The following is a 22,131-nucleotide window of genomic DNA, read 5'->3' as shown; positions in this document are numbered from 1 at the left end:
GTCTGGAGGGAGGTGAGGGGAGGGAGTCTCACTTCTAGACCCATGCCGATCCCACAGTGGGCGCTAGGACACAGTCCCAGGGGCCATGGATTCCTCAGGTTTCCGAGGGGTTGTGACCCAGGGAGGGCCACACGACGAGGACCAGGGGTGGGGGGAGTTGCTGGGGGGTAACAGTAGTGGTGGGAGGTGGGAGGGGCTGCAGGGTGCAGCGGAGGGGCGCGGCCTGGGGTGAGTGTGGCAGGAGGTGGGTGGAGCAAGAGGTGAAGCCTGGGTGGGCGGAGCAGGAGGTGGGGCCTGGTGGGCGGGGCCTCAGCGTAGGCCTCAGGTCTCAGGGGAGCAGCACGCCTGAGCACCCCAGGACCTGCGCTCAGGTGAGCTGCGCTATGCCTTCCTTCCTGGGGCTCTTGGTGGTGACAGACATGGGGCAGGGACTAGGGCGCTGGTGCATCCCAGCAGCTCGGAACTTCTCTGGACCTGAGTAGGAGCTGATGTTTCCCAGGGGAGACCCGAAAGGGAAACTTGGTGGGACCCTGAGCCCTCCTCTTCAGAGCTACTTGTCCTGGGGCCCTCGGAAGAGTTTGGGGACCCGCGCCCCCTGCCTGTTTAGCAGTTTGTGCCTGTGACGTGTTTCTGGGGTGAGGCTAACTGGCCTTTCATCAGCCTCAGAATCCAAACAGGTAGAAGCCCATGTGATCCAAGTCCTTCGGTGACCAAACAGGGGCCGGTGCCCAGGGAGGACCATGACTTGTCCAGAGTCACCCAGCTCTGCCCACACCTTAGTGGGGACTCTGATCACTCCTCCCCGCTGACCCACAGATCCCTGACCCCAGGACCCCCATCTGGGAGCTCTCACTGGTCTCATCTGACCGTGTGCTCCCACCTGTGCCCCTCCTTCTCCAGCAGCCAGAGGGAGTCTGAGAACCACCTTTCAAAGGAGACTCACATGCACACCACCAGACCAAACCCCCAAGTCACACCACTGTGGTGCCTCCAGCTTAGAATGCCACTGGGGCAAGTGTCAGGGCAGGGAGGACAGCTGATATGTCATACAACCCAGGCACTGGGGGACTCTGAAAGCCAGATGAGGAAGGGGCAGATGTCTTAGGGGTGAATCTTCCACTTGGGCATGGCGGGGCTTAGGAAGGGGTCCCCAGGATCCAGGGAGGGGTAAAAGCAGGAGAGGGGAGGGGGCACCCATGTCTCTGCCCTCCCCCGCATCGGCCCCCTTCCCCCACCCCTGATGGGAACTAGGAGGCCAAAGTCCACCCCAAGGTCAAAAACTTGATTGTTTTGCAGGGAGGAGGCAGGCGTGGGGCTGTGGAGAGATTGGCAGGGGAGAGCACAGCCCCTTGTGCTCTGGCCTGGACTGGGGGGCCACGTCTGGAAGGCTGGACTGGGGGGCCACGTCTGGAAGGCTGGACTGAGGCCAGGACTGTGCCCCCACCCTTGGGGGTGGTGAGGAGCAGCCTTGGTTCAGGCTGCCTGCCAGGGCTGATAAGGGGCCCTCCTAGGGCTCCCACAAACGGTTTATCGGTTTATCGCTGGGGGACAGCCTGCAGGCTTCAGGAGGGGACACAAGCATGGAGCGGCTTTGGGGTCTACTCCAGAGAGCGGTAAGACTAGTGGGATTGGGAAGACCCCTTAGGCCTTCTCTCTAAGTCCCTCAGCCCCCTCCCAAGCCCCTGAGGCCGGCCCCTCCTGGACCGTGGCCTGACCTTGCTTCTTCCCACCCCTGCCCCTCCCCCACGCCCCCACCACCATGCTCATTTGACACCCCCCAAGTCACTGACCTCATTATTGCCAGATGCCTCCCCACCCCCCAGGCCTCTTGCCCCAATCTCATGCCCACCTCACCTGCACAGCAACAACTGTCCCCAAGATCCTCTCAGACCGTCTACCAGCGTGTGGAAGGCCCCCGGAAACGGCACCTGGAGGAGGAAGAGGAAGACGGGGAGGAGGGGGCGGAGACACTGGCCCACTTCTGCCCCATGGAGCTGAGGGGCCCTGAGCCCCTGGGCTCTAGACCCAGGCAGCCAAACCTCATTCCCTGGGCAGCAGCAGGACGGAGGGCTGCCCCCTACCTGGTCCTGACGGCCCTGCTGATCTTCACTGGGGGTGAGTCGTCCCCCTCCCCAGAAGTGAAGGGCTTGGGCTGGGGGAGATTTCTGGGGTCCAGAGGTGGGCACAAAGAGAATCCCCATCTTGCCACTCACCAGCCTTCCTTCTGGGCTACGTCGCCTTCCGAGGGTCCTGCCAAGCGTGCGGAGACTCCGTGTTGGTGGTCAGTGAGGATGTCAACTACGAGCCCGACCTGGATTTCCACCGGGGCACACTGTACTGGAGCGACCTCCAGGCCATGTTCCTGCAGTTCCTGGGGGAGGGGCGCCTGGAGGACACCATCAGGTAGGGATGGCCCTGCCCCATCCTGTTCTCGAGTGTCCCTCCCCTCATCCGCTCAGACTGGGCCTCCCTGCCTCCTGGCCCAGGCCTCTGGTGTCCGGGTCCCCCTCCTGAGTCTTCCCATCTGCCTTCCTGGCCCCCCCGTTCAGCGGTCCTGGGAAGGATGGCAGGCATTCGGAGCTGAGGTTCCAGGGGACTGAGGCTCTGAGGGTGGCATATTTGGGAGGTGAGGGAGCTGACTGTCTGAGATCAGAGGGGTGCAGCATCCAATATCAGACCGGACAGACCCAGAAAAGCCTTGAATGCCTTACCCAGGCGCCTAGATTTGGAGCAGGGAGCGCTGAGGGGTTCTGAGAAGGCGCATTCTAGGGAATCAGAAAAACAAGCAAGCAAGCCTGGGCAATACGACAAAACCCCGTCTCTACTAAAGAAAATACAAAAATTAGCTGGGGATGATGGCGAGTGCCTGTAGTCCCAGTTACTTGGGAGCTTGACCGGGGAGGATCGCCTGAGCCGGGGAGGCAGAGGTTGCAGTGAGCCGAGATTGCGCCACTGCACTCCAGCCTGGGAGACAGAGCGAGACCCTGTTTCAAAAACAAAATAATGGCTGGGCGCGGTGGCTCACGCCTGTAATCCCAGCACTTTGGGAGGCGGAGGCGGGCGGATCACTCGGTCAGGATATCGAGACCGTCTTGGCTAACACGGTGAAACCCCGTCTGTACTAAAAACACAAAATATTAGCCGGGCATGGTGGCAGGCGCCTCTAGTCCCAGCTATTCGGGAGGCTGAGGCAGGAGAATGGCTTGAACCCAGGAGGTGGAGCGTGCATTGAGCCGAGATCATGCCATTACACTCCAGCCTGGGCAACAGAGCGAGACTCCATCTCAAAAAAAAAAAAAAGAAAGAAAGAAAAAAGAAAAACAAGTAAGCAAATGCATTTGTGGGTGCAGATCCAGAAGCTAGGTCCACCCATAGCCCTCTTTTGGGACGGGAGCAATTTTTCAGTGGATTCGCCTGGGTTTTCTAAGTAGGTAATCAGCTAAGCTACAGATAGTAGGAGATGGAGATTCTCTTTTCCAATGCTTATACCTTCTACGTTTTTTTTTTTTTTTTCATTTCTCATTGCATTTGAGAGGACATGAATTTAAGGTAACAGTGGCAGTAGATATCCTTGCCTATTTCCTGACTTTAATAGCAATGCTTTTATAATACTTTGCCATTAAGAATGAACTTTGCTGTGCTCCAGACAGCTTTTTAAAATTGAATCAAGGAAGTTTCCTTTCATTCCTAGCTCACTGAGACTTTTATTGATTGATTGATTGATTTTTTGAGACGGAGTCTCGCTCTTGTCACCCAGGCTGGAGTGCAGTGGCGCAATCTTGGCTCACTGCAACCTCCGCCTCCCAGGTTCACGCAATTCTCATGCCTCAGCTTCCTGAGTGGCTGGGATTACAGGTGCGCGCCATCATGCTTGGCTAATTTTTGTATTTTTAGTAGAGACAGGGTTTTGCCATGTTGCCCAGGCTGGTCTCCACTCGTAAGCTCAAGCAATCTGCCAAAGCCCTTCAGCTTCTCAAAGTGCTGGGATTACAGGCATGAGCCACCGCACCCAGCCTCTTCTTTAATGTTTATATAGTAATTTGTGTTAATAGATTTCCTTATCTTCATGAGCTCATCGCTAACCTTGATCAAGGTGTATGATTACTCTTTTGATATGTTGCTGGGTTCACCTGCTGAAAGACCTTAAGTTTGTGGAATCAACAATGTTCAGGGCTTTATTTTTTTGAGATAGGTCCTCACTGTCACCCAGACAGTGCCGAGATGATAGCTCACTGCAGCCTCCAATTCCTGGACCCAAGTGATCCTCCCACCTTAGCCTTTCAAGTAGCTAGGACTACAGATGTGTGCCACTATGCCTGGCTATTTTTTTTTTTTTTTTTTTTTACTTTTTTTGAGACAGAGTTTCACTGTTGCCCAGGCTGGAGTGCAGTAGTGTGATCTCGGCTCACGGCAACCTCCGCCTTCCAGGTTCAAGCAATTATCCTGCCTTAGCCTCCCGAGTAGCTCAGATTACAGGCGCCCGCCGCCACACCCAACCAATTTTTTGTATTTTTAGTAGAGACGGGGTTTCACCATGTTGGGCAGACCGGTCTCAAACTCCTGACCTCAGGTGATCCACCCACCTCGGCCTCCCAAAGTGCAGGGATTACAGGTGTGAGCCACCATGCCCAGCCTAATTTTTTAATTTTTTTTAGTAGAAATGAGGTTTCCCTATGTTGCCCAGGATGGTCTCAAACTCCTGGCCTCAAACAATCCTCTCACCTCAGCCTCCCAAAATGCTGAGATTATAGGCATAAGGCACCACACCCAGCCTGCTCAGGGCTTTTAAATTAAATTACAGGCCAGCCATGGTGGGTGAAACCTGTAATCCCAGAACTTTGGGAGGCCGAGGTGGGCGGATCATGAGGTCAGGAGATCGAGACCATCCTAGCTAACATGGTGAAACCCCATCTCTACTAAAAACACAAAAATTAGCTGGGCATGGTGGTGGGCACCTGTAGTCCCAGCTACTCGGGAGGCTGAGGCAGGAGAATGGCATGAACCCGGGAGGCGGAGCTTGCAGTGAGCCGAGATCACGCCACTGCACTCCAGCCTGGGTGACAGAGCAAGACTCTGTCTCAAAAAAACAAAACAAATACAAAATTAGCCAGGTGTAGTGGTGCATGCCTGTAATCCCAGCTACTCGGGAGGCTGAGGCAGGAGAATCGCTTAAACCCAGGAGGCGGAGGTTGCAGTGAGCCAACATCGTGCCATTGCACTCCAGCCTGGGCAACAAGAGTGAAACATGGCTCTGGGTGGGATGGAGAGGGAAGAGAAAGTGGGGGGAGATGATAGACGTGGAGCTATAGGACATTTGTCATGTTTAATGGGGTTGAAGAGCAGGTACAGCGGGATAACTGGGGGAGTTAGAACCTGACAAGGTCTACTCAGAGAGTAGGATTCTGGAACCTTGAAAGCTTCCTGATACAGTATGTCCTGTCTATCTCAGAGTCTCCAGCACCTACCACAGTGCCTGGCACTTACTAGATATTCAGTAGATCCTCAATGGATAAGTATTCCAGAGATGGAGTGCAGATAATGACAAGATGCAGGATACGGGCCAGGCACAGTGGCTCACGCCTGTAATCCCAGAACTTTGGGAGGTCAAGGCAGGTGGATCATCTGAGGTCAGGAGCTTGAGACCAGCCTGGCCAACATGGTGAAATCCTGTCTCTACTAAAAATACAAAAATTAACTGGGTGTGATGGTGCATGCCTGTAATCCCAGCTACTCGGGAGGCTGAGGCAGGAGAATCGTTTGAACCTGGGAGGCGGGGCTTGCAGTGAGCTGAGATCGCACGAATGCACTCCAGCCTGTGCGACAGAGCGAGACTCCATCTCAAAAAAAAAAAAAAAAAAAAAGATGCAGGGTGTGACCAGGGAAGTGGAGTGGTGGAGTGCCTGGACTGGAGGTGACAATGATGAAGTAATTAATTCATGTATCCAACAAATATTTTGGGGCATCTACTATGTGGCAGGTACTAAGCTAAGCAGGTGGTGGTGAGATAGCAGAGACTAAAACAGTCTAACTTTGTTCTCATGGTGCTTACAATCCACTGGAGAAAACCAATACTAAACTAACAATCATTCACAACTACATAATTACGACTGGAATCATTGCTTTGAAAGAAAAGCAAAGGATGTGAGGCTCAGTGTGGTGGCTCACACCTATGAGCCCAGCACTTTGGGAGGCTGAGGTGGGAGGATCGCTTGAGTCCAGTTTGAGACCAGCGTGGGCAACACAGAGAGATCCTGTCTCTTAAAAAAATAATAATAATTTGGCCGGGCGCGGTGGCTCACGCCTGTAATCCCAGCACTTTGGGAGGCCAAGGCGGGTGGATCTCCTGAGGACAGGAGTTCGAGACCAGCCTAGCCAACATGGTGAAACCCTGTTTCACCCTTTTTAGTCTCTACTAAAAATACAAAAAAAAATTAGCTGGGCATGTTGGCGGGCACCTATAATCCCAGCTACTTGGGAGGCTGAGGCAGGAGAATCGCTTGAACCTGGGAGGTGGAGGTTGCAGTGAGCCGAGATTGCGCCATTGCATTCCAGCTTGGGCAACAAGAGTGAAACTCCATGTCAAAAGTAATAATAATAATAATAATTTTTTTAAAAAATAAAAATAAAAAATTAGCCCAGTATGGTGGTGCATGCCTAGAGTCCCGGCTATTCAGGAGGCTGAGGCAGGAGGATGGCTTGAGCTTAGGAGCTGAAGGTTGCAGTGAGCTATGGTCATGCCACTGCACTCCAGGCTGGGTGACAGAGCGAGACCCTATCTCCAAAAAAAGAAAAGAAAAGGGGCCGGGCACCATGGCTCATACCTGTAATCCCAGCATTTTGGGAGGTGAAGGTGGGCTGATTGCATGAGGCCAGGAGTTTGAGACCAGCCTGGCCGACATGCCAAAACCCTGTCTCTACTAAAAAAATACAAAACTAGCTGAGTGTGGTGGTGGGCGCCTGTGGTCCTAGCTACTCAGGAGGCTGAGGCAGGAGAATCACTTGAACCCAGGAGGCAGAGGTTGCAGTGAGCTGAGATTGCACCACTACACACCAGCCTGGGCGACAGAGCGAGACTCCGTCTCAAAAAGAAAAAAAAAAAAAAAAGAAATGAAAAAAAGAAAGAAAGAAAAAAGAAAAGGGTGTAAAGAAAGACTATAACCAGGACCCTCATGTAGATTGCAGTTCAGGGAAGGCTTCATTGAGGAACTGACAAGTCTAAACTGACAAGATGAGTAATTTGCCAGGCAAGAGACTGTGGAAAAACATTCAGGCTGAGATTCACCACTTGCGAAGGGTCTGAAATGTGAAGATGGTGGCCTCTTGGAGGAAGGGAAAGACAGTCCATGTGGCCGGTGAGGTGGATGTAGCTCAGGCCCTAAAGGGCCTTACTGGCTACTTTAACTGTTTTGAATTTAATTTTCCTGCCTCATCTCTGAGTGATCCTCCCCACTCCCCTCCCCATAAGCACCTCATCTCACACTTTTGATGTGTGCCTTTAAATACACATATGGGGCGGGTCGTCATGGTTCATGCCTGTAGTGTCAGCACTTTGGGAGGACCACTTGAGGCCAGGAGTTCAAGACCAGCTTGGGAAACACAGTGAGACTTGTCTACAAAAAATTTTTAAAAATCAGCGGTTGGTGGCGTACACCTGTAGTCCCAGCTGCTCAGGAGGCTGAGGCGGGAGGATGGCTTGAGCCCAGGAACCGGTGATTCCCCTGAGTACCTTGGGGTAAAGTGTCTCCATGAGGCCCACGTGGAGGATGGGGGAGATGAAGAGGGTCTGCTGCCTGCCCAGTTAGCTCTTTTGAAGAAAAGTGGGTGCCGTGTGTGTGTGTGTGTGTGTGTGTGTGTGTGTGTGTGTGTGTGTGTGTGTGTGTGTGTGTGTCTGTTGACGTCGGGAGGAACGGGGTTAGGGGGAGAGAGTTTGGCTTGAGCCGGGAAGAACCTACAGGATGATGGGCAGGACCCCCAGCATGATGGGCAGGACCCCCAGCTATGGGAAGTCAGGTTTTAAGCAGAGGGAGGTCCTGAGATTCTCGGGCGCCGCCCTGGTGGTGATGGGAGAAAACGGGTCCGCGGAGGGCCCTGCACTGTGGCTCGAGCCTGTAATGCCAGCACTTTGGGAGGCTGAGGCGGGCAGATCACCTGAGATCAGGAGTTTGAGACCAACCTGGTCAACATGGTGAAACCCGTCTCTACTAAAAATACAAAAATTAGCCGGGCGTGATGGCACGTGCCTGTGATCCCTGATACGAGGGAGGCCGAGGCAGGAAAATGGCTTGAACCAGGAAGGTGGAGGTTGCAGAGAGCCGAGATTGGTCCACTGTACTCCAGCCTGGGCGACAGAGCGAGACTCTGTCTCAAAAAAAAAAAAAAAAAAGCGTCCGCGGGAAGAGCTCTTTTCCTAAACTCAGGAACCCCTCGCCCTCCCTGCCCCTGGCGCCACGTTTCTGGCATCCTTCCCTCTTCCCTCCCTCTCCTCCGGGCGCCCAGAAAAGTCCCCACCTCTCCCCGCTTAGGCAAACCAGCCTTCGGGAACGGGTGGCAGGCTCGGCCGGGATGGCCGCTCTGACTCAGGACATCCGCGCGGCGCTCTCCCGCCAGAAGCTGGACCACGTGTGGACCGACACGCACTACGTGGGGCTGCAATTCCCGGACCCGTGAGTGCGCACGCGGGCGGGGGCGCGCGGGGAGGGGGACGCGGCTCGGGGCGCTCACCAGCCCGGCTCCCCAGGGCTCACCCCAACACACTGCACTGGGTCGATGAGGCCGGGAAGGTCGGAGAGCAGCTGCCGTTGGAGGACCCTGACGTCTACTGCCCCTACAGCGCCATCGGCAACGTCACGGTGAGCACCCCCTGCCCGCTCCTAGGATGGGGCGCGGCAAGAGCCCTTTCCTGGGTCTCGAAGGAGGGACGCGGGGAGCGCGCCTCACCGTCCTCGTGTCCCCAGGGAGAGCTGGTGTACGCCCACTACGGGCGGCCCGAAGACCTGCAGGACCTGCGGGCCGGGGGCGTGGACCCAGCGGGCCGCCTGCTGCTGGTGCGCGTGGGGATGATCAGCTTCGCCCAGAAGGTAAGTGTCCCTGGACAGAGGGAGGGCGTGAGCCCGGGAACCGGAGGGTCGGACTGCCAGTGAGAATCGTTCAGGGTGCTGTGAGAGGGAGACAGGAAAGAATCATGTGGATGGAAGGTAAGAAAATATAAGCTGGGCACGATGGTTCTCACCTGCAATTCCAGCACTTTAGGAGGCCAAGACAGGAGGATCGCTTGAGGCCAGGAGTTCAAGGCAACACAGTGAGAACCCCCTCTCTACTAAAAAAAAAAAAAAAAAAAAAAAAAAAATTCTTTTTTTTTTTTAGTTAGCTGGGCTGGTGGCACATGCCTGTGGTCCCAGCTACTCCGGAGGCTCGGGTGGGAGAATCGCTTGAGCCCAGGAGTGCCAGGCTGCAATGAGCTATTATCGTGCCACTGCACTCCAGCCTGGGCAACAGAAAGAGACTCTTTCTCAAAAAGAAAAAAAAAGAAAGAGAAACAGAGAAGGGAGGGAGGGAGGGAGGAAGGAAGGAAGGAAAATGTTGGCTGGTCTGGGAATTGAATCAGAAGGAAAAAAGAAAATGTTGGCTGGGAACAAATTGGGGGTTGGGGGAAATCAGATGGGGAAGAGAACAGAAACATGGGGTACCCTGGGGCCCGGTGGGGTTTGAGGGCTGCCCAGGAGCTGCTGAGGTTGGGAAGACACAGGCCAGGTGGTGCCCCCACATCCTCTAGGTGGGATGGACAGTTGCAAGCAAAGGCCTTGCCATTTCCTGGTTTCTCCTGCCCTTATGAATCGGGTTTTTTTCTGGGAGAAGGAGTCCTCTAGTCACCTTCCTCCCCAGGTGACCACTGCTCAGGACTTCGGGGCTCAAGGAGTGCTCATATACCCAGAGCCAGTGGACTTCTCCCAGGACCCACCCAAGCCGAGCCTATCCAGCCAGCAGGCAGTGTATGGACATGTGAGTCTGGGGAGGCTGGCCCTGCTGTTCCTGGGTCCCGAGGCCACACCTTCTTGCTCAGAATGGGGCTGGCATGTTTTTCATTTTTCGTGGAAGCCCAGCTCGCAGCTTTGCATGGGCACCCCTTTCCCTGCAGGTTCACCTGGGAACTGGAGACCCCTACACGCCTGGCTTCCCTTCCTTCAATCAAACCCAGTTCCCTCCAGTTGCATCATCAGGCCTTCCCAGCATCCCAGCCCAGCCCATCAGTGCAGACATTGCCTCCCGCCTGCTGAGGTGAGGGGAGTGTTGGGGACCAGGAGAGGAGGAGGCAGAGAGAGGGAGGCTGCAGCGAGGCCACAGGGTGACTGTGGGTGAAGTAGAAAAAGGTGACTCTTGTTTAAGCCTGCAGTGAGCCATGACTACACCACTGCACTCCAGCCTGGGAGACAGAGAGACCCTGACCTTTTTTTTTTTTTTTTTGAGATGGAGTCTTGCCCTGTCATCCAGGCTGGAGTGCAGTGGTGCAATCTTGGCTCACTGCAACCTCCACCTCACGGGTTCAAGTGATTCTCCTGCCTCAGACTCCCGAGTATCTAGGATTACAGGTGCCCACCACCACGCCCGGCTAATTTTTGTATGTTTAGTAGAGGGTTTCACCATGTTGGCCAGACTTGTCTCGAACTCCTGACCTAGTGATCCGCCCACCCCAGCCTCCAAAAATGCTGGGATTACAGGCGTGAGCCACTATGCCTGGCTGAGACCCTGACTCTTAAAAAAAAAAAAAGTGACTCTTCTGGATGGACACAGCCTTTCTCCAGGGTCTACTGTCTGGCGCCTAAAGTTCCCACTGGATTGCACACCTACCTCAGCTGAGAACCGTCCAAGGCAGCCCTGACTGCACTGCCCTACCAAGGCAGCGTCCAGAGGCAGCGATCTGGAGCCAGAAAGGGTGGGAGGGAAAGAAAGAAGCAAAAGAGTGATTTGGACTCTTCTGGTTCTCTCGACAACTTCCCCCTTTCTGCCTTCCTCCTCTCCAGGAAGCTCAAAGGCCCTGTGGCCCCCCAGGAATGGCAGGGGAGCCTCTTAGGCTCCCCTTATCACCTGGGCCCCGGGCCAGGACTGCAGCTAGTGGTCAACAATCACAGGACCTCCACCCCCATCAACAACATCTTCGGCTGCATCGAAGGCCACTCAGAGCCAGGTATGCTGTGTGTCCAGTATCACTCACAGCTTGTGGTAGGCTGGGGGGAGTTTCTGCCCATACACCCTGGCAAGATAGGGGGCTGGTGCAGGAGGCCCCAAGAGGGGACAGGAGTGGTGCCCAGAGGAGGGAAGCTGGCAAGTTGAGGCTGAACTGGGTCTGATGGTGGCAGCAGTGAAGAGACCTCACCTTCCAGCCTGTCTAGTGATGGAATGGGGGTTGTTGCCCAGTAGCGAGCTTCCCAGCACTGGAAGTGAGTAAGCCTAAGTTAGATGATGTTGTAATAGAAACTCAAGCATGGGCCAGGTGTGGTGGCTCACGCCTGTAATCCCAGCACTTTGGGAGGCCGAGGCGGGTGGATCACTTGAGGTCAGGAGTTCGAGACCAGCTTGGCCAACATGGTGAAACCCCGTCTCTACTAAAAATACAAACATTAGCTGGGCGTGATGGCATGCATCTGTAATCCCAGCTACTCCGGAGGCTCGGACAGGAGAATCACTTGAACCCAGGAGGTGGAGGCTGCTGTGAGCCGAGATTGTGCCATTGCACTCCAGCCTGGGCAACAGAGCAAGACTTTGTCTCAAGAAAAAGAAAAAAAAGAGAAAGAAAGAAAGAGAGAAAGAAAAGAAAGAAAGAGAGAGAGAGAAAGAAAGGAAAGAAAGAAAGAAAGAAAGAAAGAAAGAAAGAAAGAAAGAAAGAAAGAAAGAAAGAAAGAAAGACTCAAGCATGAAAGAAAGATCAGATCAGATTAGATAGAAGGATAGATGGCCCTTTCAAGCATAGCTAGATGTGGATGGCGGTGGAGAATCAAAATAGGTAATTGACAGATGGAGCAATAAAGCCAAGACTCCGTTTTCACAAAAAATTTAAAAATAAAAGAAATTGGCCAGGTGCGGTGGCTCACGCATGTAATCCCAGCACTTTGGAAGGCCGAGGCAGGCGGATCACGAGGTCAGGAGATTGAGACCACCCTGGCTAACACGGTGAAACCCCGTCTCTACTAAAAATACAAAAAAATTAATGGGCATGGTGGCAGGCGCCTGTAGTCCCAGCTACTCAGGAGGCTGAGGCAGGAGAATGGCGTGAACCCGGGAGGTGGAGCTTGCCATGAGCCAAGATCGCGCCACTGCACTCCAGCCTGGGCAACAGAGTGAGACTCCAAAAAATAAATTAATTAAATAAGTAAATAAATAAATAAAATAAATTAGCCGAGCATGGTGGCACACATCTGTGGTCCCAGCTACTTGGGAGGCTCAAGCAGGAGGATGGCTTGAGCCAGGGAGTTTGAAGCTGCAGTGAACTATGATCGCACCACTGCACACTCCAGCCTGGGCAACAGAAAACTTCCAAGTCCAGAATGACCGCAGGCACCCAGCTGAAGGAGCATGCCATCCAGGAAGGGCCAAGCCGGGAGGGGCGCCCTCTTTAGGGACTGGAGGAACTGCAGGGCTGGGGTTGCCCGCATTGTGATGGGCTGTGAGATACAGGCTGATGGAAGATGCCCCCAGGGTGCAGGGGGTAGACTTTGGGTACTGCCAGTGTTAGAAGTGGGTCCCAAACATCCCCTCCCCAGATCACTACGTTGTCATCGGGGCCCAGAGGGATGCGTGGGGCCCAGGAGCAGCTAAATCCGCTGTGGGGACGGCTATACTCCTGGAGCTGGTGCGGACCTTTTCCTCCATGGTGAGCAACGGTAAGGTCAGGTCCAGGGCCTGGGCCTGGGCTAGGCAGCGGTGGGCCTGTGGCCCGAGGAGGACAGGGCAGAGAGGCAGTGAGGGACACAGACTGGCCAGTGGTCACTTGGATCTCGGCATCCACATTGTACCTGAGTGGCCCTGGGCCAGTCACTTCACCTCTATTTCCTCACCTAAAAATGAAAGTGAGGCCGGGTGCAGTAGCTCATGCCTGTAGTCCCAGCACTTTGGGAGGCCGAGGCAGACGGATCACCTGAGGTCAGGAATTCAAGACCAGCCTAGCCAACATGGTGAAACCGTCTACTAAAAATACAAAAATTAGCCAGGCGTGGTGGAGGGCGCCTGTAATCCCAGCTACTGGGGAGGCTGAGGCAGGAGAATCGCTTGAACCTGGGAGGCGGAGTTTGCAGTAAGCCGAGATCACACCACTGCACTCCAGCCTGGGCAACAGAATGAGCCTCCATCTAAAAAAAAGAAAGAAAAGAAAAGAAAAGAAAAAAAGTGATATGAATGATAATCATAGTCCATGGGTGTGTGTCAAGATTAAGCATGTTGGGCTGGACGTGACAGCTCATACCTGTAATCTCAGCACTTTGGGAGGCCAACACAGGAGAATTGCTGGACACCAGGAATTCAAAACCAGCCTGGGCAACATAGGGGGACTGCATCTCTACAAAAGCTTTTTAAAAATTGGCTGGACTTAGTGGTGCATGCCTGTAATCCCAGCTACCTGGGAGGCTGAGGCAAGAGGAGCACTTGAACCTGAGAGGTCAAGGCTACATTGAGCCATGATTGCACCACTGCACTCCATCCTGGGTGAGAGAGTGAGACCCTGTCTCAGAGAGAGAGACAGAGAAGGAGAGACTCTGGGGGACCAGGGCAGAAGAAGACAAGGGGAGGGTCTTTGCTTGGCCCCTGCTAAGCCTGTCTTCCTTCCCCTCTGCCCCTAGGCTTCCGGCCCCGCAGAAGTCTCCTCTTCATCAGCTGGGATGGCGGTGACTTTGGAAGCGTGGGCTCCACGGAGTGGCTAGAGGTGATATGGGGTCCTGGGCAGGTCATTAGGCAGTGGGGAGATGTGGGGGCGGGGGGTTCCCACTCCACACTGGTCACCCACCCACAGGGCTACCTCAGCGTGCTGCACCTCAAAGCCGTAGTGTATGTGAGCCTGGACAACGCAGTGCTGGGTGAGCTGGGGCAGTGCCACCACCTGGCCCCCTGGGGTCCACCCTTGCCTCTGGGGCTAAGCCCTGAGCCTGGCATCCCTCCCCTCCCCTTTTTCCAGGGGATGACAAGTTTCATGCCAAGACCAGCCCCCTTCTGACAAGTCTCATTGAGAGTGTCCTGAAGCAGGCAAGAGCACCCCAGGAATAAGGGGTGAAGGGGAGTAGGTTGTGGGGAGGAGCAGAGCCTGATCAGTGCCCTCCCCCCACCCCCAGGTGGATTCTCCCAACCACAGCGGGCAGACTCTCTATGAACAGGTGGTGTTCACCAATCCCAGCTGGGATGCTGAGGTGTAAGTTGGGGGGGTAGGGAGAGCTGGGGAGGGATGTGGGGGAGCCTGAACCCACAGATCCCTCCAACCTGCCTGCCCCCAGGATCCGGCCCCTACCCATGGACAGCAGTGCCTATTCCTTCACTGCCTTTGTGGGAGTCCCTGCCGTCGAGTTCTCCTTCATGGAGGTGAGACGTCCTCCCCCTGCCCCAGACACAGCGCTAGTCCTTCAGCCTGTCTGCCTCCGCCCCAGCGTCCACCCTGTCCTGGCAGGACGACCAGGCCTACCCGTTCCTGCACACAAAGGAGGACACTTATGAGAACCTGCATAAGGTGCTGCAAGGCCGCCTGCCCGCCGTGGCCCAGGCCGTGGCCCAGCTCGCAGGGCAGCTCCTCATCCGGCTCAGCCACGATCGCCTGCTGCCCCTCGACTTCGGCCGCTACGGGGACGTCGTCCTCAGGCACATTGGGAACCTCAACGAGTTCTCTGGGGACCTCAAGGTTCAAGAGGCCCACCCCACTCTTGGTCTCTGGGAGTGGGGGGCACTGCCCAGGCCAGGGGGTCCAGCCCCTTCTCTCTGCAATCCCTGGGGTCTAGGTCCTCTCTGGCAATCCAGCCCTTTAACCCCCTGCCTCCAGTCTCCCAGCCCCCAGCATGTGCCATCGCCCAACGTGGCAGGTGCAGGATCTTCTCCCCACTCCCTTCATCCTGCCTCCAGCACTCCTCCCTCCTGCCAGGCCAGGGGTCCCAGCCCCCTTCCCCGTGCTAGGCGGGGGTCCTTGTCCCCATGCTAGGCGGGGGTCCTTGTCCCCATGCTAGGCGGGGGTCCTGGCCCCTGCCGCCAGCCCCAGCTCGCGCCTCCGCCCCTAGGCCCGCGGGCTGACCCTGCAGTGGGTGTACTCGGCGCGGGGGGACTACATCCGGGCGGCGGAGAAGCTGCGGCAGGAGATCTACAGCTCGGAGGAAAGAGACGAGCGACTGACACGCATGTACAACGTGCGCATAATGCGGGTGAGGCCCCGCCCTCCTCGCCTCGCCCCCAGTGTCCCGCCCCTCCCCTGGGGCTCCGCCTCCTGGACTTTGGCTCCGTCTGCGCGCTCCTCTCTCTCCCCGCCTACACAGTCCCGGTCCTCTGGATGCTCTCTTCCCAGTCCTGGACACGCAGCGCTCATTGATCGGTCAGGCTGGAGGACCCGAGCGATCAAAGTGATGAAATGGACAGGGAGGGCCAGCCCCTTGGCCACAGTCACCTGGTTTACGCCTGGCAGAACTGGGACAATCCAGCCTCCCCCACCCCTCCCCGCTGACTCCCCTCCTATAGCTCCCACTGCCTCCTCGACCCTTCTGGAAAGAAAAAGCATGTCCACACTGGTCCACAGTACGAGGTTACAGGCTGGGAAGTGCAAAAGGCTAAAGATATTCAGAGTATAGAGAGCTGTTTTCCTTCTGGTAATGGGTGAAATCCAGAAAGGCTGCCTGGAGGAGGTGTCACGTGAACGATAAACAAGAGCTTATTCCCTCACCAATCCCTTCTTCTTAGCTTTGAATCCTTTGCAGCCCACACCCCACCTTCAGTTCCAACTCCTCCACTTCCTTCCATTTCCTCACTCCAAGAACTCAACCCCTCAACCCTTTGATCTCAAGAAATGGGTGAGTAGGGACTGTGGCCATGGGGAAAGGTCTGCAGGGCAAAATAGTAAACAGGATCGTCCTCAGTGAGTGTGGGGTGAGCTGGGAACTGCAGTGTACACAGAGCCACTTGTGCGCACGCACTCACGGTTTTCAAAGCGAGCATGGCTAGCCCTTGGAGGCTCATGTTCTCTCTCCTCCTTGCATTTTCCTGCTTGTACCCTCTGCCTGTCCCCGTTGGCCATTTACAAACCTATTGCTCTTGCTCGTTCTCCCTTGCCCAGGCTACAGTGCAGTGGCACCATCTCTGCTCACTGCAACCTCCACCTCCTGGGCTCAAGTGATCCTCCCACCTCAACCTCCCTAGTAGCTGGGAGTACAGGCGCGTGCCACGACACCTGGCTAATTTTTCCATTTTTTGTAGAGACAGGGTTTTACCATGTTGCCCAGGCTGGTCTCAAACTCCTGGCCTCAAGTGATCCTCCTGCCTCGGCCTCCCAAATTGCTGGGGTTACAGGCATGAGCTACTGCACCCGGCCTTCTCCTCTCCTTCTTATATCTCTTTCTCCATTCATTCTTCTTTAACCTTTGTCTCCTCTACTGGGACAGGGGTGACCCTGGGGTGAGGCAATAGGTTGGGTATGGTTCATTCTCATTCACAGATCTTGGTTTAACCTCAGCTGTGTCAGCATCCAGAAGACAAAAAGACACCCGCCTTTCAAAGTTGCCATACCCCCGTCCCCACCAGGGATGAAAGGGACCTGCGTATAAGAGGCATGACTTAGGCCGGGCGCGGTGGCTCACGCCTGTAATCCCAGCACTTTGGGAGGCCCAGGTGGGCGGATCACCTGAGGTCAGGAGTTCGAGACCAGCCTGACCAACATGGAGAAACCCCGTCTCTACTAAAAATACAAAATTAGTTGGGCGTGGTAGCACACGCCTATAATCCCAGCTACTCGGGAGGCTGAGGCAGGAGAATCACTTGAGCCCAGGAGATGGAGGTTGCAGTGAGCTGAGATCACGCCATTGCACTCCAGCCTGGGCAACAAGAGCAAAACTCCATCTCAAAAAAAAAGAAAAGAAAAAGATGCATGACTCAGGCTCAGGGATGGAGAGGGAAGGACTCAGGACTTCAGAGCCTGCAATACAGGATTGGGCCAGACCCAGTGAATTTTGTGGCTCTAGACCAGGGGTTGGTGAACTACTGCCCATTGGCCAAATTCAAACTGCCGCTTGTTTTTTTTGTTTGTTTTTTTTGTTTTTTTTTTTTTGAGACAGGGTCTTGCTCTGTTGCCCAGGGTGGAGTGCAGTAGCATGATCTGGGCTCACTGCAACTTCCACCTCCCGGGCTCAAGCAATCCTCTCACCTCACCTCAGCCTCCTGAGTAGCTGGGACTAAGAGGACACACTACCACACTCCACTGATTTTTAAAATTTTTTGTAGAGATGGGATCTCACTATATTGTCCAGGCTTGTCTCAAAATCCTGGGCTCAAGCGACTCTCCCACCTCAGCTTCCCAAGGTGCTGGGATTACAGGCGTGAGCCTCTGCTCCCTGTTTTTGTAAATAAAGTTTTATTGAAACAGCCATGCTCATTGGTTTTCACGCTTTCTATGGCTACTTTTGTATAAGAGCAGCAACGTCAAGTAGCTGCAATAAAAGCAGCATGGCCTGCAAAACCTAAAATATTTACTATGTGGCATTTCACAGAAAAAGTTTGCTGACCTCGACTTTAGACTGTGACCTGGATCTTGAAGAACAGGCAGGATGTGGATTGATGCAAAGTAAAGAGGACATTTCAGGGTGGAGAGACCAGAATTTGGGTGTGGCAGTGAAATCAGTCTGGTTTTACTTGGAAGCAGGGTGTGGACCAGCAGAGCCAGAACAGGGGCCTCATGGAGAGGCAGAGGGGAGGGGACCACCAAACGGTGTTATCAATCAATCGTGGGGAGCCTCGAACACCAGGATTAGAAGTTTGGATGTTAAGGGTCTTAGCATCAAGGAAATTAGAGGTTTTTGAGCAGAGAGGTGATGTGAGCAAAGGGGAGTTTTTATTTTTATTTATTTTTCTTTCTTTATTTTTTGGAGACAGTGTCTTAATGTCACCCAGACTGGAGTGCAGTGGCGTGATCCCGGCTCACTGCAACCTCTGCCTGTCAGGTTCAAGTGATTCTCCCACTTCTGCCTCCCGAGTAGCTGGGACTACAGGCGCGCACAACCATGCCTATTTTTTTTTTTTTTTTTTTTTTGGTAGATAAGGGGTTTCATCATGTTGGCCAGGCTGGTCTTGAACTCCTGACATCAAGTGATCTGCTCACCTCAGCCTCCCAAAGTGCTAGGATTACAGGCGTGAGCTACTGCACCCGGCTGGGAGTTTTTGTTTTTGAAATGAGGTCTCATTGTGTTGCGCAGACTGGTATTGAACTCCTGGGCTCAAGTGATCCTCCACCTTGGCCTCCTGAGTAGCTGGGACTATAGGTGCACACCACCATATCCGACTCATTTTTTATTTTCATTTTTGTAGAGATGAGGGTTTCCATACATTGCCCAAGCTGGTCTCAAACTCCTGAGCTCAAGTAGTCCTCCTACCTTGGCTTCCCAAAGTGCTGGGATTACAGGCAGGAGCCACCATGCCGGACAACAAAGTGGAGTTTTTAGGAGTGATTTTGGTCAGATTGCAAATGTCTTGAGAGTGGCACGTGGGAGCAAATGCTCATAGGTGGGGACTGGACCGACGTCAGGTGTTTAGAAGGAGAAATTGACAGATTTGATGTTGAGGGAAGAGGAGGAGAATAATAATAATAGTTGTCTTGGAATAGAAGAATAATAAAATAGCAGTGGCCATTTGTTTTTGTTTGTTTTTTGAGACGGAGTCTCGCTCTGTCACCAGACTGGAGTGCAGTGGCAGATCTCAGCTCGCTGCAACCTCCGCCTCCCGGGTTCAAGCTATTCTCCTGCCTCAGCCTTCTGAGTAGCTGGGACAACAGGCATGTGCCACCACACCCAGCTAATTTTTGTATTTTTAGTAGAGACAGAGTTTCGCCATGTTGGCCAGGATGGTCTCAATCTCTTGACCTTGTGATCCACCAAACTTGTCCTCCCAAAGTGCTGGGATTACAGGCATCAGCCACTGTGCCCGGCCTGTTTGTTTGTTTGGTTGGTTTTGTTTTCTGAGACAGAGTCTTGCTCTGTCACCCAGGCTGGAGGACAGTGGCACGATCTTGGCTCACTGCAACCTCCGCCTCTTGGGTTCAGGCTGTTCTTGTGCCTCAGCCTCCTGACTAGCTGGGATTACAGCGGCACATCAGCATACCTGGCTAAATTTTTTGTATTTGTAGTAGAGACAGGGTTTTGCCATGTTGGCCAGGCTGATCTCGAACTCCTGACCTCAGATGATCCACCCGCCTCAGCCTCCGAAAGTGCTGGGATTACAGGCATGAGCCACCATGCCTGGCTGCAGTTACCATAATAGAAGGTTACCACATGCTAGGGGATTTATTCCATTTGCTTCCCCCAGCGCTGAGGTTGCTAGTATTATATCCAGAAACTGGGGCTAGGAGAGGCTAAGGAACTTACCTGAAATCATATAGTTAGTTAAGTGGAAGAGCCGAAATTGGAGGCCAGGTAGTCTACCTTCAAAGCCTGCGCTCACCCCATGCTCACTCCCCTTTGAAGGTGAGAACTTGACACCTGCAGAAGGCCATGGGCCGCATGAGTGTGGGCCCAACGCCCAGGTTTGGGAAGAGATTGGTACTGATATGTCCAGGTGTTCCCAAACCCAGTGGGGAGGTCCAGATGGCTGGAGGGCAGGATTCCAGTGGGTCACTGGGTGGGGAGATTCGGCATCTGTTCCCGCAGAGGTCCTGGTTGACATCAGGGGCACAGATGAGCTCTGTGAGTGAATGATGGAGGCCTTAAAAAGATGTGAGCATCTGAAAATTAGCTGGGTATGGTGGCATGTGCCTGCACTCCCAACTACTCAGGAGGCTCAGGCGGGAGGATCACTTGACCTCTGGGGTTTGGGTTGCAGTGAGCTGTGATTGCACCACTTCCAGCCTGGGTGACAGTGAGACCCTGTCTCTAAAAATAAAAGATGTGAGCATCTGAGATCACCCCCTAGAGATTCTGATTTTACTGGGGTGGTGCCCAGGCAATGATAATTTAATAGGGACAGAGAAGAGGGAGGTGGAACTTTGAGACCTGCCCATGGGTGGAAGCAGAACAAACCAGAGATGGGGCTAGGAGAGGCTAGCAAACTAGGAGAGGCTGGCAGAAAGGAGGGAGGAGATTAGGTCAGGAGCAAGGCCATCTCAGGAAAGAGGGAACAGCAGCTGCGTCAGAGGGAGGAAAGCCGGGTTCTTCACGAGGACTGGGCTGTCCCTTGACCTTTGTCTCTGGGCTGTGGACATTGGTGGAGGTGGAGAATGACTCGGTGTGGGGAGGTGTGGTGTTAAAAAGAGGAATAGCAGGGCAATAGATTGTTCTTTGAGGCTTTGGGAATTCACTGAATGGGTGAGCAAGGAAGACTCAGGAGAACTACATGCAGGCTTAGGGGTTCTAGAGATAGAAAGAAGGGGAGGCCTAGCGCAGTGGCTCACGCCTGTAATCCCAGCAATTTGGGAGGCCGAGGCGGGTGGCTCACTTCCGGTTAGGAGTTCGAGACCAGCCTGGCCAACACGGCGAAACCCCGTCTCTACTCAAAATACAAAAATTAGCTGGGCGTCGTGGTGGGTGCCTGTAATCCCAGCTACTCTGGAGGCTGAGGCAGGAGAATCGCTTGAACCCTGAAGGCGGAGGTTGCAGTGAGCCGAGATCATGCCACTGCACTCCAGCCTGGGCGACAGAGCGAGATTCCGTCTCAAAACAAACAAACAAAAAACAACAAAAAAGAAAACAAACAAACAAAAAAAACAAAAAGACTGGCTGGCGGGAAGGGTGATTCGGGCCTTAGCTCCCGAGCCACAGCCCCCCACCCTGACCTGATCCCCCTCTTTGCACAGGTGGAGTTCTACTTCCTTTCCCAGTACGTGTCGCCAGCCGACTCCCCGTTCCGCCACATCTTCATGGGCCGCGGAGACCACACGCTGGGCGCCCTGCTGGACCACCTGCGGCTGCTGCGCTCCAACAGCTCCGGAACCCCCGGGGCCACCTCCTCCACCGGCTTCCAGGAGAGCCGCTTCCGGCGTCAGCTAGCCCTGCTCACCTGGACGCTGCAAGGGGCAGCCAATGCGCTTAGCGGGGATGTCTGGAACATTGATAACAACTTCTGAGGCCCTGGGGATCCTCACATCCCCCTGTCCCCCAGTCAAGAGCTCCTCTGCTCCTCACTTGAATGATTCAGGGTCAGGGAGGTGGCTCAGAGTCCACCTCTCATTGCTGATCAATTTCTCATTACCCCTACACATCTCTCCACAGAGCCCAGACCCAAACACAGATATCCACACACGCCAGCCCTGCAGTGTAGCTGACCCTAATGTGAGGGTCATACTGTCGGTTAATCAGAGAGTAGCATCCCTTCAATCACAGCCCCTTCCCCTTTCTGGGGTCCTCCATACCTACAGACCACTCTGGGAGGTTTGCTAGGCCCTGGGACCTGGCCAGCTCGGTTAGTGGGAGAGATCGCTGGCATCATAGCCTTATGGCCAACAGGCGGTCTGTGGTGAAAGGGGCATGGAGTTTCAATATCAATAAACCACCTGATGTCAATAAACCACCTGGTGACATCTGTTATTGATAAGCGCCTTCATGCTTCTTCCTCACCCTCATGTCCATCCCATCTCATCATCCCTTCCTGGAGACCTAGGGAATTGGGCAGAAGGGACCAGAGAGGGTGCACACAGGAATGCTGTCTCCACGGGGAAAACCGAGCTGTTTCTATCACTTAAGGAAACTGCCTAAGGAAATACTGAAGGCCCCTTCTCCAAAGACCACCATAAAGCAGGTGGTCTTTGGAGAAGGGGCCTTCAGTATCTTTTTTTGTTTTTGAGACAGATTCTTACTCTGTAACCCAAGCTGGAGTGCAGTGGCACAATCTCGGCCCACTACAACCTCTGCCTCCCAGGCTCAAGCGATCCTCCTGCCTCAGCCTCCTGAGTAGCTGGGACTACAGGTGTGCACCACCATGCCCAGCTAA

General features: G+C 54.3%; 1 protein-coding gene and 1 long non-coding RNA gene across 8 annotated transcripts in view; one reads left to right on the top strand and one right to left on the bottom strand.

The window, feature by feature from the left end:
- The window catches only part of LOC134761746 (uncharacterized), a 30,029-nt gene extending 27,643 nt beyond the window's left edge, over positions 1–2,386 (bottom strand). For both annotated transcript variants that reach the window (XR_010140818.1, XR_010140820.1), the window contains exons 1-2: positions 2,214–2,386; positions 1,855–1,928 (exon numbers count right to left, since the gene is read on the bottom strand). This is a non-coding gene — a long non-coding RNA (uncharacterized LOC134761746). The remainder of the gene's footprint in view (positions 1–1,854; positions 1,929–2,213) is intronic.
- On the top strand, positions 309–21,708 carry TFR2 (transferrin receptor 2). Of its 6 annotated transcripts, XM_054560295.1 has the most exons (19): positions 309–1,613; positions 1,863–2,115; positions 2,217–2,403; positions 8,523–8,663; positions 8,738–8,849; positions 8,955–9,077; positions 9,242–9,298; positions 9,883–9,999; positions 10,136–10,275; positions 11,019–11,182; positions 12,756–12,875; positions 13,827–13,909; positions 13,997–14,060; positions 14,159–14,226; positions 14,313–14,389; positions 14,472–14,556; positions 14,642–14,869; positions 15,240–15,380; positions 20,999–21,708. In XM_054560295.1, exons 1-19 carry the CDS (start codon positions 1,581–1,583, stop codon positions 21,266–21,268), a joined length of 2,463 nt encoding a protein of 820 aa, XP_054416270.1. In that variant the 5' UTR covers positions 309–1,580; the 3' UTR covers positions 21,269–21,708. The 6 variants fall into 6 exon arrangements, with proteins under 6 accessions (XP_054416270.1, XP_002817816.3, XP_063581994.1 ...); XM_002817770.4 differs by lacking the exon at positions 9,242–9,298; XM_063725924.1 differs by having other exon boundaries at positions 13,827–14,060.
- Positions 21,709–22,131: the final 423 nt, after the last annotated feature.

Source organism: Pongo abelii, chromosome 6, assembly GCF_028885655.2.
Source record: "Pongo abelii isolate AG06213 chromosome 6, NHGRI_mPonAbe1-v2.0_pri, whole genome shotgun sequence".
Taxonomy (NCBI): domain Eukaryota; kingdom Metazoa; phylum Chordata; class Mammalia; order Primates; family Hominidae; genus Pongo; species Pongo abelii.
This window is presented reverse-complemented; position numbering and strand designations above follow the sequence as displayed.

Bases quoted from the DNA above. Each gene is read 5' to 3' on its own strand.
- TFR2 (XM_063725924.1), top strand. From the start codon at position 1,581: ATGGAGCGGCTTTGGGGTCTACTCCAGAGAGCG. The intron at 10,276-11,018 runs GTGAGGGGAGTG...CCTCCTCTCCAG, and splicing joins ATTGCCTCCCGCCTGCTGAG to GAAGCTCAAAGGCCCTGTGG. The intron at 12,876-13,826 runs GTAAGGTCAGGT...CTCTGCCCCTAG, and splicing joins TTCCTCCATGGTGAGCAACG to GCTTCCGGCCCCGCAGAAGT.